A 17,229-nucleotide genomic window follows, 5' to 3' on the forward strand; every position below is an offset into this window, starting at 1 on the left:
AAATATAAACGGGACCAATAAATCAGGCAGAAAATATGATACCTTTTGGATTTTTCGATTCCCCACTGTCAGAATTTGCAGTCTGGGATATCGAATCACTTTTCGCGGCCTGTGCCGATTTATTGAACATTGCCTTCAACACACTTGATATGTCTAGAAGAGAGAATACACACTGTAGAAAGTAACAGAGTACTGTATTCTGTTTGGATGCTACAGTTATGAAATTAGAAGACAGAGGAGGAGAAAGGGTTTTTTGAATGGAAAAGTTTTCACTGTGATTTGCTGTGACAGAAGACCGACTCACTGGGTCAAGTATTTAATCTCTCACGGATGCAAAACTTTGAAAACTTTTCCAACGACAGTCAACAGGGAAATGCAGTATAGATAAACACATCATGGTCACACTGACAGATGATAAAACATAAATAAGCATAAAAAAAACAGCAACAAACAAGTCTTTTTTTTTTTTTTTAGCCTCAATGCAGACACTGCATCGTAAGCTGCCAGGGAACGAGGCATTTACAAGGGGAGAGGGAGGCTTCCAGGGGTCTGAGGATAAGGTGCTAACATCCAGTGTCTTCAAGACTAGGGGCCAGATTCACGAAAGCACTTACGTAAGCACTTACGAACCTCTACATCTTTTCTCAATCTTTGGCGGCTTTGTTTACAATTATTAAACAGTTAATGAGCTCCGAAGCACCAAGGGGGCTGTTTATAACAATAACAACAGTTAAATGGGAAGTTTTCATGCTTGTAAACTGTTTAATAAATGTAACCAAAGCCGTCAAAGATTGAGGAAATATGTACACGCTCGTATGTGCTTGCGTAAGTGCTTTCGTGAATCTGGCCTTAGGCTTTCAGAGTTAGCACAAATATAATGATGCCTCAGCAAGTTGAGGAGTGAGCACCTTCAAGACCTGATCCCTCTGTTTCCATGCTGTTAATTGTGTCACATCATCAGGGATACATATCCACTGTATGTATTGCTGTATTGGAAATTTCCCTAATTCCTTAGGAAACACTAAGCATTATAGAATCCTCACTCAATTTAACAGTCCCTGATTCTGTTGCACATGTGTGATAGCAACATCAGGAAGCTTAGGGCTGTATTCACAATGTTGGAAAATCCATAAATAGACTTAGGTTTTGAAGCCATTACCTTTTTTAAGCAATAATAGAATTAATACATTTCATTAATTAGCTATATCTTAAATATGAGGCAAAGGTTCTACCACAGTCCTTGTACATAAGTGACCATTTGGGATGTCCATACAGAGCTAGTCTTATCAATGCTTCTTAATATTTCATTATTTTACATACACCTAACATTAGCTATTATGCTATTCTCAAAAATGCATAAAATGATGGCTTTTCAACATTTGAAATATAGCCCCTGCCAGAAGTTTCATATAAATATCAAAGCCACAATTTTTTTTTCCCCCCTCTGATGAATGAATTAGTAATTTCCCAGGCTATGCATTCTGTTTTATTGAATGAGAGTCTGCAGGAAATAAGAATCAAATAAACAAATTCCTAACAAATGCATGACAAAAACGTAGACAGCAATAATGGAACACCCCATCAAACACATGATGAAACAGGGAGATGGCCAACACCAACCAATCACACACATATCTTACATACATCAACATAAGTCTAATCAAAAACTAACACTGAGAAACCCAATTAATGTGTGTGAAAAAGTGTTGACAAACATTGTATGTAACTGTTGGTATTATTTGTGGATCTAATAAAAATAAATAATTATTTTAAATTAAATTTGAATATTGTGCTGTACATGACAGACACAGATCTTCTAAGAAATTCAACTAATCCATTGAAACAAGACACGAGTCATATAAATTAAATTTTCAAGTATAAATATAACTTAAAATAAAAAGATCTTCAAGCCTCTATCCCTTTCTTTGCTAGCTGAACATGTAATGGGTTTCCTATGCTCAACTGTTGTTCCTGTCAAATATTATAAGTGCTGGTTCAGATACCCTTAGCATTGTGGCTTTAGAAAGTAGTGTCAAACAACTGCAAAAAAATTATGAATCTTTTGTGGGGGAAACATCAAACTAATAAAAAATTATGCAATTTATGTTTAAAAAAAATAAGTGAGTGTGTGTCTCTGTATGTATGTATGTATGTATGTATGTATGTATGTATGTATGTATGTATGTATGTATGTATGTATGTGTGTGTGTGCGCATGTGTGTGTGTGCGTGTGTGTGTGTGTGTGTATACTCACCTAGTTGTACTCACCTAGTTGTGCTAGTTGGGGTTGAGCTCTGGCTCTTTGGGCCCGCCTCTCAACCGTTAATCTAATGGTGTACAGATTCCTGAGCTTCTCGAGCTCTATCATATCTACATTTGAAACTGTGTATGGAGTCAGCCTCCACCACATCACTTCCTAGTGCATTCCATTTACTAACTACTCTGACACTTAAGAAGTTCTTTCTAATGTATTTGTGCCTCATTTAGGTACTCAGCTTCCACCTGTGTCCCCTTGTGCATGTTCCACCCATGTTAAATAATCCATCCTTGTCTACCCTGTCAATTCCCCTGAGAATTTTGTATGTGGCGATCATGTTTCCCCCCCCCCCAAGCTCTTCTGTCTTCCAGCAACGTGAGGTACAGTTCACGCAACTGTGTGTGTATGTTTACTAGTTGTGTTTACTAGTTGTGTTTTGCGGGGGTTGAGCTTTGCTCTTTCGGCCCGCCTCTCAACTGTCAATCAACTGTTTACTAACTACTTTTTTTTTTTTTTCCCACACCACACACACACACACCCCAGGAAGCAGCCCGTGACAGCTGACTAACTCCCAGGTACCTATTTACTGCTAGGTAACAGGGGCACTTAGGGTGAAAGAAACTTTGCCCATTTGTTTCTGCCTCGTGCGGGAATCGAACCCGCGCCACAGAATTACGAGTCCTGCGCGCTATCCACCAGGCTACGAGGCCCCTAATGTGTGTAATTACCTAAGTGTAGGTAATTACACACATTAGGGGCCTCGTAGCCTGGTGGATAGCGCGCAGGACTCGTAATTCTGTGGCGCGGGTTCGATTCCCGCACGTGTGTGTGTGTGTGTGTGTGTGTGTGTGTGTGTGTGTGTGTGTGTGTGTGTGTGTGTGTGTGTGTGTGTGTGTGTGTATGTGTGTGTGTATGTGTGTGTGTATGTGTGTGTGTACTCACCTAGTTGTACTCACCTAGTTGTGTTTGCGGGGGTTGAGCTCTGGCTCTTTGGTCCCGCCTCTCAACCGTCAATCAACAGGTGTACAGATTCATGAGCCTATCGGGCTCTGTCATATCTACACTTGAAACTGTGTATGGAGTCAGATGTGTATGTGTGTGTATGTGTGTGTGTATGTGTGTGTGTATGTGTGTGTGTATGTGTGTGTGTATGTGTGTATGTGTGTGTGTATGTGTGTGTATGTGTGTATGTGTGTGTGTGTGTGTGTGTATGTGTGTGTGTATGTGTGTGTGTATGTGTGTGTGTATGTGTGTGTATGTGTGTGTGTATGTGTGTGTGCATGTGTGTGTGTGTGTGTGTGTGTGTGTGTGTGTATGTGTGTGTATGTGTGTGTGTATGTGTGTATGTGTGTATGTGTGTGTGTGTGTGTGTGTGTGTGTGTGTGTGTGTGTGTGTGTGTGTGTGTGTGATAAACTGAAGAAATCAAATTAACTATAGCACTAATCATCACTGCTTTACAATAAAAGCTGCGGGAGGCCAAATTAATCACATATGGACTAACACTGGGAAAATGTGTTAAGAGTTAAGACTTCTCATCCAATTCACTACAAAATGGCAAGGAAGGAAAATTATTACCTGATCTTGAAAACGACTAAATAACACTGGATTCCATAGTTCATTGGTATAAGTGGAATAGAAGTGGTTACAGTGATTAATGTCAATTCTGTATACATAATCCTTGGGCTAATTGCAATTAAGACAATCAAAATAGCCTGAAAAGCAAATAGTTATACAGTGGAAATATATATATATTATAATCACCTCAGCTCTGAAAGTCCTAAAATAAAGGAATGAAATTAATATTCTACGTTTTAATAACATTGAATTGCTATGACCAATATAGAGTTCACTGAGGCTCTGTAGATTAAAATAATATAATAAGGTAGCACATCTAATATCGTGATTAATACAGATTTATTTTATTTTATCGGTTATTTACACTTTTGTAAAAAAGATTACTGATAATACTTAAACCAGTTCTCAGTAGTACAAACTCACCGCTAAATTTGATATGAATGCCTCTGCGATCATACAAGGTTGGGTTGAGGTTAGGCCAATAATAGAAGAGGAGGTTGGCAGCAGGGGGCCGAGCAGTTGGGGTGCCATATGCGATGACGCACAGCAAGTCCTTCACCATGTCTGCCTTAAGTGACATCAGGCACTCTAACAGCTCACAGTGATAGGCTGCAATTGATCACTTCATTAGTACAGACAATATATATTATTAAACAATAAATTACTATATATATAACCTAAAAGGATAATAGACGAGTGATTCTAGCATGAATCATGTCTTCATATTTCTTGTTCTTCACTTGGGAAGAAAATTGTAAAATTAACTCTCCAAAGATCATTTTACAGCTTTATTAAGCCTGTCATATTTCATTGAAAGACATGTTTCACTGAAGTTCTCTTCAACATCAATGGAGGCAATATATGCGTAGTAACTAGGAGTACATTATATTCACCGGTGAGGAGTCAAGTTTACATAGTCAATGTTAGAGAGGCCAATAGGAATGGTGTAAAGAGTAAGTTCTCTCCTGGGCTAGACTCTAAAGGAAGGGAAGGTGTACCTAAGAGTAAGCTGCCTGTTCATAGTTGAATACATCTTTGATATGTAGTGCTTTAGCTATATCTAATCTCTTATTGTCTTTGTGGATTATTTTGTGCTGTTAGTCAGGATATTTCTGGATGTGCAGAAACAATGTGATCTTTCACAGAACCTTCCTGTTTGTGCAGTCAGATGCCTTGAAAGCTTTTGTTGTTGTCTTCCCTATATATATTGAGATTATTAGGGCTGACAGTCCCCAAGTAAAGGCATAGATGACATTAGTCTCTTGCAAGGCATTTCCCTATGGTGTCAGAATTCTTTATAAGTACATTAGCAGTTTTCTTGCTTTTCTGTGGGAGCCAGGGAGCCTCCGGAGCTCACCCAGAAAATGACGTTTCATTACATTCAACGCTGGTTTTATGGAAATTGTGAACAGTATGATCATGTTATTGTCAGTAGAGGTCACATTTTTGTCAATGATGTCTTCCATGACTTTTTTTTTTTTGAGCTATTGAAAAGAAGTTCTTGTAGTGTTGGCCGTATCATCATAGCATGACTCTTCACCTTTTAATAATCTCTTCAATGTATCCATTAGATGCATTCACGTATAAACAAAATATTATCACTATTATTAAGTTTAGCATTATTTAATTCAATTAGAAGAGTTCCATATCTTGGGTCTCTTTATATACATAGAATGTTTGTATAGATACAGTTGTGCTTAGGAAATGTCACACACATCATAAAAAACTAGCACCATCACATTAATAAGATTATTTCAAAAACATGTATCACAGGTGAATAAATAATCCTATAATTAAGTAGCTTAATTATGTGGCAAAGCGGAGTGGCCTTTGGCCTGCATTCTCAGTATACTGGAAGATAATCATCAAGCCTGGGTATCTTACCTGCAATTTTCAGTATATTTTAAGACCACTATTAAGCCTGGTTTTTCTTACTTGCATTGTCAGTATACTGGAAGACCACCCATAAAGCCAGGGTATTTACCTGCATTGTCAGTATACTGGAAGACCACCATAAAGCCAGGGTATTTACCTGCATTGTCAGTATACTGGAAGACCACCATAAAGTCACAGCATTTTACCCACATTGTCAGTATAAAACCAGGGTATTTTACCTGCATTGTCAGTATACTGGAAGATCATCATCAAGAGAGCAGGAACAGAAGCAGCAGCATAGTTCTCCTCTTCTCCCTCAGCAGCAGTTGCACCTGATGAAGTACAGTTAATAAATAAATATATATAAAAAGTGGGTCCTTACCCTAATGAAACTTGCTCCATCAAATTCCTACAGCATAGGCTGAACAGTTTGCATTTAATGCAAATTGTTCATTGGATAGGACAAATGTTCATTTCCGTGTAGATCACCAGAAACATTAGCAAGGACATAGGAGACAAGTAGTGAAAAAGGTTGTGTACAGGTTACAAGTAGTGAGAAAAGTGGTGTAGAAGGGGATGAATAGTGAGAAAGAAAGGTGGTGCACAGGGGTGACACGTATTGAGAATAGAAGGTAGTTTACAGGGGGATAATTACTGAGAATGGAAGGCAGTATAATTACCCAAGTGTAGTTACAGGATGAGAGCTACGCTCGTGCTGTCCCGTCTTCCCAGCACTTTGTCATATAACGCTTTGACAGTGTATAGGGGCACAAGTTGTAAGAAAGGAGGGTGATGTACAGGGGTATGAGAAGTGAGAAATGTGGTGTACAGGGGGACAAATAGTAAGAAAGGAGGGTGGTGTACAGAAGGATGAGTAGTGAGAAATGTGGGCATACAGGGGGATGAGTAGTGACAAAGGTGGTGTACAGAGACAAAGGTGGTGTTCAAATGTACAAGTAGTGAAAAAGTGTTAAGCATTCTGACAAAACATAATGATGTTATCTTAAGAGCAAAAAATATTAAAATATTGTAAAGCCCTTGAAACAAGAATCAGGATTAAGAAGACATATTTAAATTAAGCACTTTAAAACCTTTCTATGTTCACCATTACCTTAAGAACATAAAACTTTTTTTATAAAAGATAGATACATTAATAAATCTGAAAGGTTAAAATGTGATCTTTGATCTTATCTTGCAGCGTAAGTCTATTGGATGGGGGTATGGTCAAATCATACACAAGACAGTTTGACAAATCTCATCTTCCGATTGTCAAAACAGTCATCATTAGATTAGGATGTATAAGCTAAGGGTAGACTATGTTAGGTTCAGTTAGGTTGGGTAAGGTTAGGAATGCTTTAAAATCCATTAGTGAACCATCTTATGTACTGATTGACTTGGACACTATTGGAGTAACAGCCAATTAAATGTTATGTAACACCGATTACAATACTTACCAACGGTCACTGGCAGGATATAATAACAGAGTGTGGTGATCAATTGCTGGTGGAGTGTGTCGGGAATTGACGTCATCATGGATGCCACAAGGTAAGGCAGAGTGTCAATGACTTTGCGCTCCAAGAAAACTACCAGGCAAGCCAGGGTATTCAGCAGGGCTTGGCCAAGTACTGATCAAACAAAACCAAAATATGAGTAAATCAGCAACTACTCATCTTAGTTAAATAAAAAGGTAAATTATTTTAGAAATATCACATAAAAATTGTTAATCATTTGCTAAATCTTTCTAACAATTCCATTATGTTTGCTTGCTTCTCATTTGGTGTTAAGTTGTCACGCCATTAAACTTATAAATTACATAATTATGTTAAGCTGTGCTAGAAACATTCTGCATATTAGTGACTTTATGTAATACACATTATGTACCTATGAAAATGCCACTGCATCATGTCTCTATTAATATACTGTACAGTATCTTACATAAATACAAATTATTAACATTATAATATTATTATCACAAGTAAACACAACTGACTTTTTTAGTCACTGTACTGCATAGTTTTTCTGGACATTATTGACTGACAGACGAATTTAAACAAATCTGTTATAAATGTATAGAATACTAAATTCTCTGTTGTCAAGTAAAGATAATGAACCATTATGTGATACAATGTCACCTGATCAAGAAAGATAATCTTTGCATGTCTGAAGACAAAGAAGGTACCGAAACGTGGGGGACGACCAGGTTGCTGGTGTTGTTACCAGTGTGGGGGACGACCAGGTGACTAGTGTTGCTGGTGCCATTACAAGTTCACCTTGTGAGCTATGATGAATCAACAAGAGTAACAAGTATGTACATATACCCACCCTGTGTGCCATACTGGATCAGAGGAATGATGTCAACGAGAGCAACAAGTGACTGATGCAAGCCAGTATAATCAAGGTTAGGGAAGAGAGCCAGGCGTAGTGCGTCCTGGTCTCGGTGTCGCAGCATGTCCATAGGCCGTTCTTGAATTTCTCGCAACACACCTAAGTAAAAAATAAAAAAAATACAATTACACACACATAGATTCAAGCTAAGGAAACAAAGTTGCAAAAAAAAATAGAAAGTTCTCTTTTGCAGAGTGGTAGATAGCTGCAGCAAATTAAGTGGGAAGGTGGTAGACGACATAACCATTAGTAACTTCAAAGTGTCATATGACAAGAGTAATGGTAAAATGGGACACCACAAGCATCCCATCCACAAAAACAATAGTACCAGTACCATACCTGTAACTACTATGGATGGACTGTACAAAATAGTGATTGTTGTGCAAAAAAAGAAATTCATACATTTTATTCTATTATTTTGACAATGGCAGAATCTAGAAAGAAGGCAACAACAAAACCAAATTCTCCCTAGCCTAGTAAAGTACAGTGGAACCTCGAATGACGAGCGTCTCCAGTTACGAGCATTTCGAGTAACGAGCAAGCCACTCGCAGAAAATATGTCTCGACTGACGAGCTTTCGCTCTATTAACGAGCACTCCCTCTGGTTCTCAGACACTTCCGACGACAGTTTTGTTGTTATTTTGCAAGACGAGTTTTCCACATGACGAGCTTGGTACCGGAATGGATTAAACTTGTTAATCGAGGCGCCACTATACTTATATGTACAGTACTTTGTATTTTAGGCCTAAGAACGCCTATGTGACAGGTAAGGTTATTGGCTAGGCTGTTTCAGTTTTTGTTATGCCCTTTAAAATTCCACCAATATAAAATGTGGAGTTTTGGGAGGATTAAGCATTATATCTAATTCAGTCCATCCAAAATAATCCATATGTCAAATTTTTGGGGGGATTCAGATATTTTATCTGGAATGAAAATGCAATGATCAGAGGAAAATTATCCTCTAATGACAGTTACTAATGGAGTGCCCAGAAGGATCTGAACAAGGCCCGAGTGACTAGTAGAGGGCCAAGAAGGATCTGTACTAGCCAAGTCACTACAATGGGGTCCCTGAAAGCTGCTACACTTTTTGCACTTCTAGGTACCTTCTTTGTACTCCATCTGAGAGAAACATTTATAAAATATAAATCCACCATAAATGTTGCTAACCTAGTAATGTCTGAGAGAAGTATTTGAGGGTGTTGGCAATATCGAGGCCAGAAGGGGCTGGAACAACAGCATGGAGGAGCCGCAGATGGAAGTCATTCAGGTTGCGTATTTTAGCCGTAACTGTACACGATAAGACAACATTTTTAAATTGCTAATTAGACCACAGTAAGAAAACATTTTAAGCTTTCTCCTAAATAAAACACATGTACTCAAGTGGAAAGGTAGTTTTATGGCTTTAAACATAAATTAAGTCAAGCAACCACTGCATACACTTACTGTCTGGAATTTGATCCCAATAAACAAAAACATACACACACACATTATAACAGATGTAGTAGTAAGCTAGACGAAATATTTTCTTAATGAAAGATTAATGAGAACATTAAGTAGAGGCAAATTCTCAAACATGGGAAGACGTTTTAAATGGAGTATCGCAAAGGATCAATGTAATTTATGCTTCTAGTGTATGTTATATAAATTATTTAATATACGGAATATTAAACTATATGCACGTTTGCTGATTCTGCCAATGATACGTGATACTGCTAATGATACGTGGTAAAGAAAATTAAAATTGTCATAAAAAGATTTACTTCAATATTTACTGCCATTTTACCCCTTTTATGATGTTTTGTGGCAAACTTGCATTTTAATACTGTTATAAGAACAATTAGAATATGCATTCAAATGCATATCTATGTAAAGGTGTATGTGGAGGCAATTACAATGCCAGTGGAAACAAGTGGAGACAATGAACATTACCGGTCTAAGAACTGTGGCTGTATACCTGTGACAGTATATCTATGTGGTGGAATATATTTGTGGAGGTTTATCCATGTGACAAAAATTCTAAGAAGCTGGTACTATGTTCCAAACAGGAGCCCAATTATCCACATTTACATACCACACAACAGGGACCCAATAATCCACACAAGAGGGACCCAATAATCCTTTAGGCTAAACTGCAAAATGTTTTGCCAAAAAACTATTTTTTAAATAAAGGTCTTATACTGTATTTAAATAGACATGCTGTATCACTGAGATAAATCAATGATTTATACTAAAGATCATTCTTGAATAAATTATTCAGATCTTACAAGCTGCTGATCTGGTCCCCATTTTGACGAGTTGATTCTTCAGTTAATCCGCAGCTCTCATCCAATCACTTGTTACTGCTTTATATTACCACAAGTTGCCTCATTCTGTAATTATAACTTTTATTAATCACAACTAATTACAAGGCTATCATTAAGGGAAAGATTCAAAGGAATATATGTAATGTGAAGAAACTTGAGACTTAATAAGCTGCATTTGCAGCATTATTATCTGTAGCAAAAATATATATAAGAGAAACAAAAATGTAAAATCAGCATCCTTTTTTGCAACAACACAAGGAATCCCTAAATATATATACAATCAGATTACTATGTAATTCATGGTGACTTTGTGCCACAACAAGGAAACAATCCCTTATTACTAGTGCTTCGACTCCCATATATAGCATGGATCAAACACCAATCAACTTCTGTATGCCTTGTGCTTTATACAGCAGATTAGAGTGAACAGCAGTAGCATGTATTCCTAAGAAACAATTGCTAACCCTAAACAAATTATTCTCTTCCAAATTAAAACACATAGCTAATATGGTTATTGTTGACCTCCATAATTGCTTTAATAATGTCGATTGGGATGCCTAGGTTTAGTTCAATTTTGTATTTGCTATATGCAGCATTAACTGCCTTGTCTAGTTATATGTTGTTTGGTAATGTCTAACTATGAAAGACAATTTACCTGAATCTACCAAAAGTCCGCATTTCTCTCTAGTGGTTTTAACGAGGACAGGAAGCTGGCAGCTTGTCAAAGGTCTCCAGTTGTCCTAATGACTTTTCTAGCCGATTCTTGAAATTCAGCAGGTTTAGCAGCAATGGCTTTGGCAGGTAGGTGGTTCCAAGGGATTATAACCCTATGGGTGAAAAATCATCTGTTTTCCATCCTACATTTTGGCTTATTAAGCTTGAAACCATTGCTTCTTATATGTGTTACATCTGACCATTTAAAGAAGTTGTTTGCACTAGTATCCTAAAAGTTGTTCAGTATGGTATTTTAAAGCTTTCAATGAGATCAGCCTTGTCATGTCTGATTTGCAGTGTCGGTAGCCGTGGTACTCAACCATTCTTGGTATGAGTCGACTCGGTTCAGAAATGTTTTTTGTCACCCACTGTTAAACTTTCTTCAAAGCGGGTATGTCTTTCCGAGGATAAGGTCTCCATGCTTGAATACAATAATCAATGTGGGGGGCACCCCAGAGATTTATGCAGTTACACAATTACTGTACCTACATTTCCTTGATGTCAAAGGCTCATTTAACCATTCCTAAAGCATGGTTAACTTATTTTACTGCAGCTCCTACTTGCGAAACTTTTAGTGCCGTGGATTCTGACTCCAAGGTCCTGTTCTTCACCAATCTGCTACCTATATAAGACAAAGCTACCTACCTATGCGAGACTCGGCTATCTACAGTACTGTATATGGGAATCAGTATCTATATACAAAAGAGATTTTAAAAAACTTGTTCTATACCTCAATTATCATTTTGATAGACAATAAATTGACTAATTCATGAAGTTACTCTCCTCTGTTCTCTTCAAATTCATCTGAGAGCACCACAACCAATGTACACAAAAATTATATCCTTCAAAAAAGAATCTCAACTCAAAACCAGCACAATTTGCCCTAATGTAGACCTTAATTCCTGTTATATGCAAACAGCTCTGATATACAATCCACAAATCACTGTAACAACAGGCTTGGTGATGTTAATCATTCATTTTCTTGGGGGACAGGTAGCCTGTGAATATATATACATTATGCTTGTTTATTCATTTATACATATATATAGAATAATGTCCATTGGATTTAAGTGAGTACACAGCATTGGTGTTTTTACAGTCTTGTAAAGCTACTAACACGAGTAGCGTTTCGGGCAAGAAACATATCGAGGTCCCCCTCCCCCCTAGGCTAAACTACTGACCCTCCCTAGACCCCATAACAGGCTGATCACAACATAGTTCCCGGGTCTGTGCCCACCATGTTGACCGTGTAACATCCCTTACAAGTACTTTAATTCCCTCTTAAACCAATCAACAAGCTACTGGTATAAGCACTCTCTCTCACTAAATAAATAATAAATAATGTTTATTTAGGTAAGGTACATACATACAAAAGATTTTACAAAGAATGATGGATTTATAGATAGGGCTAGTACATACAATGCCTAAAGCCACTATTACGCAAAGCGTTTCGGGCATCTGCTGGGTAAGCTTTGCCTATGCATGTGTTCGAGAGCTTCTGCTCTGACGACAGTTTTAGGCTTGTGTTTGACAAACCAAGATTATTATCTATACACGCTTGTTCCATCATCATCAACATGGCCAACACGGAAAAGTACCAATTTTTTGTATTCTTAATTTTTCCCCAGAAGGCTAGTTTATTGGGCAGGGTCACTCATCCTGTGAGTGAACATACTGCCATAGAAGCATGTACAACACCCTCCAATAGGAAATAAACTGGGTTGTTCATCCTGTCACTTGTACCCAGACACAGCTGGGACTTGCTTAACTGTCTCAAGTGTTACTGTAAAACAAAGAAATTAATACCTTAAAACCCTCAAGTTTGTGTTATCTTGCGGGTGCAAAATGGGGCAACATTTAAAGGACAATATCTATATTTGACAAAGTGCTCTCCTAACCCAGACAAAGTGGGACTTTACTTATAAATAAATAAATAAATTTTTATTCAGGTAAGGTACATACATACAAGGTAAGAGTAACATTTCCTCCTTTACTTGTGTAAAGGAGGAAATGTATATGTTTATCTCTCAGAATGTTTGGTAATATGTTTATTGTTTGTGATGTGTGTCTATGTATGTATTAACACGATGTACTGAACGGGGTGAGAATAGCTTGAGCTACCTCATCCCTTAGTGTGTATATTTTACCTCAATAAACTTATTTCAATTTCAAGTGGGACTTATTATACTACACATATTTGTAGTCTCTCATGTAGTGCTCCAGACGCTGTCCTTCACTCATGCTGCAGATTATGGAACTTTGCTCCTCAGCTCTTGTATCCATGGAAGCTTCTATCAAAGACGAATTCTTGCAAGTGCTAATTTCCTCATCAATCAAACCCACCACAGAACAGGTAACACCAGACGCTGCAAAGACTTTACCCTTATCTAGGTTTTCAAACGTAGTCTGTAGCAATACGCTAAGTTATCCATGCCAGCTTATATAGCCATATAAGGAGCAAGAGGTGTGCCTGTGCCCGGCCTCCGGCACCATCCTCCTTCGTCTGCGTCGAAATAAACTCGAATCTCGCGCACATATAAACATTTTTCCTTCGATTCCTCGTTCATACTATTTGGCTACCTGCATACTTTTTATAAGTCGAGGCATATGCACACATTGTAGGTAGCACCAGAGCTTTATTTAGAGTTATAAAGGGGGAAAAACCTATTGAATGTAACATTTGTCAGGTTAAACAGAAGGTGATATGGGCGAAGACACGGTCAGCGCAACGAACTCGAAGACCTGGAGGTTCCGAGGTGGACATTCTAGGTCGATATTGCGCCCCGTTCATGCTCTTCCTCTCTTTCTCATTCTCTGGCTCTCTCTCTAGCTCACATCTGTAGCTCGTTCCCGACCCTCTCTCTCGCCCAGCATCTCTCATTCACAACTTCCTCTCTAGCTCACCCCTGGTACTACTCTCGTCGACTACCATGCTTCTTCACCAGTCTATTCTTCAGCTATTCCCCCATTTTCCCCACCGCCCATTGGCTACTTGTCCTGTATATAATGTTTTATTTGTTATTTTACTAGAAGGTACATTGGGTTGAGGAAGTGCACATTCATTCGGGCTTGAGCGTAACAGATGAGGATTTGGTTCTTTTTTTCTTCAAGAACCACGTTTCGGGGATGTAATTACCCTAGTGTCTAAGTACTTTCGAAATCCTGGATTGGGTCAAGGTTCTGGTGCTACCACTGTATCCTCCATCACCCTTAACTGGAGGAGTGGAAGTAGTGCCTATGTCTTGCTGGTTGTTATGGCCAACTTGAACCGATTGCTTGATAAAGATTAAGCCACCCAAGAGGTGGCACGGGCATGAATAGCCCGTAAGTGGTGGCCCTTTTGAGTCATTACCAGTATCAAGAGCTGATACTGGAGATCTGTGGAGGTGGGACAGCACCCTGGGTGACGGGAGATATCTCCCGTGAACTTGAGCCTTCTGTTAACGTGTCTTATAACCGCTTCTTCTACGATCCTACCCCTTTGAACCGGAGGTAACAAGTAACAGTGCAAGGAATAAAAGGGGGATAGACAATAGGCAATTACACCTTTACCAATATATTCAAATTTTTATTCGGGTAAAAGTTCATACATATATGATGAGTTATAAACATAATGTTGGATTTATAAATAGAGCTAGTACATACAATACCTAAAGCCACTAATACGCATAGCGTTTCGGCAAGGTGTGGAAGAAAAAGAAGACACTTAGACTAAAACTTACTAGTAACTGAGAATAAAGTATAAGTTGACCAGACCACACACTAGAAGGTGAAGGGACGACGACGTTTCGGTTCGTCTTGAACCGTTTTCAAGTCGATTGTGATGAGGAAGTAGAGACGGGCAATAAATTGGGAAGAGAGGGGTGAGGAGCAAAGGTGTAATAGAGGGGATAGTAGGAAAACGAACTGCAGAGGGCCTATTGGCCCATACGAGGCAGCTCCTATTAACCACCGGATGAGAAGGAGATAGTAATAAGAATAAGAAGAGGATAGCAAGGGAACGTAGAAGACAATGAACAGAAAAAAGAGAAGATAGAAAGAAAAGGAAAGCGAAAGAAAGATAAATGGAAGGGCAAGCTTATGTTAGGTCACGTTTGTTAGAAAGATTAGAGCATTGAAGTATATACTGTGAAAGGGAAGAGTCCACAGCAACAAAGCCAGGACCCAAGTTCATGTTGGGTACATTGTGTATTAGAGCCGATTCAACACGACGGCGACTGTGTGGAGTAAAGGCAAGAAAGATTATTTTGGAGGAAGACCAATCAATGGGATGATTAGAATCCCTCACATGGCAGAAATGAGTATTGTTAGTGTCTGCAGACTTAACACTTCTATTGTGTTCTTTAAGTCTGTCATTCAGTGTACGGCCAGTTTCCCCAAAGTATTGGAGAGGACAAGACGAACAGGAAATAGAGTAGACACCCGCAGCAGGAGGAGCAGTGTGAACTAGATTGCTACGAAGTGTGTTAGTTTGTCGAAAGGCGAGTTTAATGTCAAGAGGACGAAAGGTAAAGGTTTTGAGTTCAGATATGAAGGGAAGGCATAGTACAGTGCTACTAGTGTTGGAAGCAGGTTTAGGATGAAAAAAATTTCGTTTCGCTTGAGAGTAGGCACAGTTGATGAAATGCAAAGGGTAATCAAGGCGAGAGAATGATTTGTAGATAAAGGCAATTTCAGAATCAAGAAACTGAGGGTCGCTGATGCGTAGAGCGCGGAGGAAGAGAGACGAGGACACTTTTTCTTAATAGGAGGATGATGGTAGGAAAAAAAGTGAATGTACATGCCACTATGTATGGGTTTGTGGTAGACAGAGAAAGAGAACCCGGACACAGAGCTGTGAACGTGAACATCAAGAAAAGGAAGGAGGGAATTAGATTCCCACTCAACTTTGAAATGGATAGATGGAGCCAAATTGTTAAGAGAGGAGAGGAAGGCTGGAAAAGACTAAGGTCATGAGGCCATAAAGCAAAAATGTCATCAACATAGCGAAGCCAGAGAGAGGGACGAGTATCAATAGAAGGAAGAAGAACAGTTTCGAAGTATTCCATGTAGAAATTAGCAAGAACAGGGGAGAGAGGGGAACCCATAGCGACACCGAAAGTTTGAGTTTAATATTTACCGTTGAAAGAGAAAGAGTTAAGAGTCAACACAGAGTCTAATGAGTTCGAGGAAAACGTCAGTGGGAAGCGGGAGAGGAAGAAGGCCCTCAGACGCCTTCTGTCCAAGGAAAGAGAGAATGTCATCGAGCGGAACATTAGTGAACAGAGAGTCGACATCAAGACTAAGCATCTTACAAGAGGGTTGCAGGCGCAGTCTTTCTATAAAGTCCTGAGAGTGACGAAGGTGGGCAGGGGAAAAAGTGCCAAGGTAAGGCATCAGGGTTTTAGCGAGCCAGGAGGCAAGAGGATAGCTGACAGAGCCCCGTGAAGAAATGATAGGACGAAGAGGAACACCAGGTTTATGAGTCTTAGGAAGACCATAGAAATGAGGAAGAGAAGGGCAGATGATACAGAAACGTTTAATAAGATCAAAGTCAGGAGGACAAAGACTAGAGAGCTGTCTTAGTTTGCGGTTAAAAGAAGTTTTGAGGCGATCCAAAGGGTTAGAAATCAGAGGAGCATAAGTGCGAGTCAGAGAGCAAGACATCTGCTCTTCGGAGGTAGTCCTCACGGACTAGTAGCTGGGCACTTTTCGTTTCATCTAATGGTACATATTTACTTACTAGTAAATATGTACTGTACATAGGAGTCAATCAACTGCTTGAGTTGTATCCTGGGGAGGGTCAGCCGTTCAATGCTGGGAGGACCTCGTTACAAGGCTTATATGTATGTATGTATGTATATGTATGTATCATATATATACATGTGTGTATGTATATATATATATATATATATATATATATATATATATATATATATATATATATACATACATACATACTCTCACACAAGCTTCTTGTCCCTAACAAACAAATTATTGTATTTGGTTCTTTCTCACCAGTACTATTGTATCTGGCAGCAATGCACTTCTCTCAGAGGTAAGAGGTGCTTTAAATATTTTTTTGAGTAATTTTGGTTGGTTTAGGCAATGCTGGTTTATATTTAGGGTCTCTGTGTATT

The 17,229-nt window shown here is 38.7% G+C and overlaps 1 protein-coding gene across 1 annotated transcript in view; it reads right to left on the reverse strand.

Moving 5' to 3' along the window:
* unc79 (UNC-79 domain-containing protein) overlaps window positions 1-13,629 on the reverse strand; it is a 114,681-nt gene extending 101,052 nt beyond the window's left edge. The window contains 8 exon segments of the mRNA XM_069313171.1: window positions 43-153; window positions 4,257-4,442; window positions 5,948-6,040; window positions 7,163-7,333; window positions 8,031-8,192; window positions 9,261-9,380; window positions 10,358-10,462; window positions 13,492-13,629. Coding sequence (XP_069169272.1) covers window positions 43-153; window positions 4,257-4,442; window positions 5,948-6,040; window positions 7,163-7,333; window positions 8,031-8,192; window positions 9,261-9,380; window positions 10,358-10,379 — 865 coding nt within the window. The 5' untranslated portion in view covers window positions 10,380-10,462; window positions 13,492-13,629.
* Between the last annotated feature and the right edge of the window lie 3,600 nt (window positions 13,630-17,229).

This window comes from Procambarus clarkii, chromosome 74 (genome assembly GCF_040958095.1).
Source record: "Procambarus clarkii isolate CNS0578487 chromosome 74, FALCON_Pclarkii_2.0, whole genome shotgun sequence".
NCBI lineage: Eukaryota > Metazoa > Arthropoda > Malacostraca > Decapoda > Cambaridae > Procambarus > Procambarus clarkii.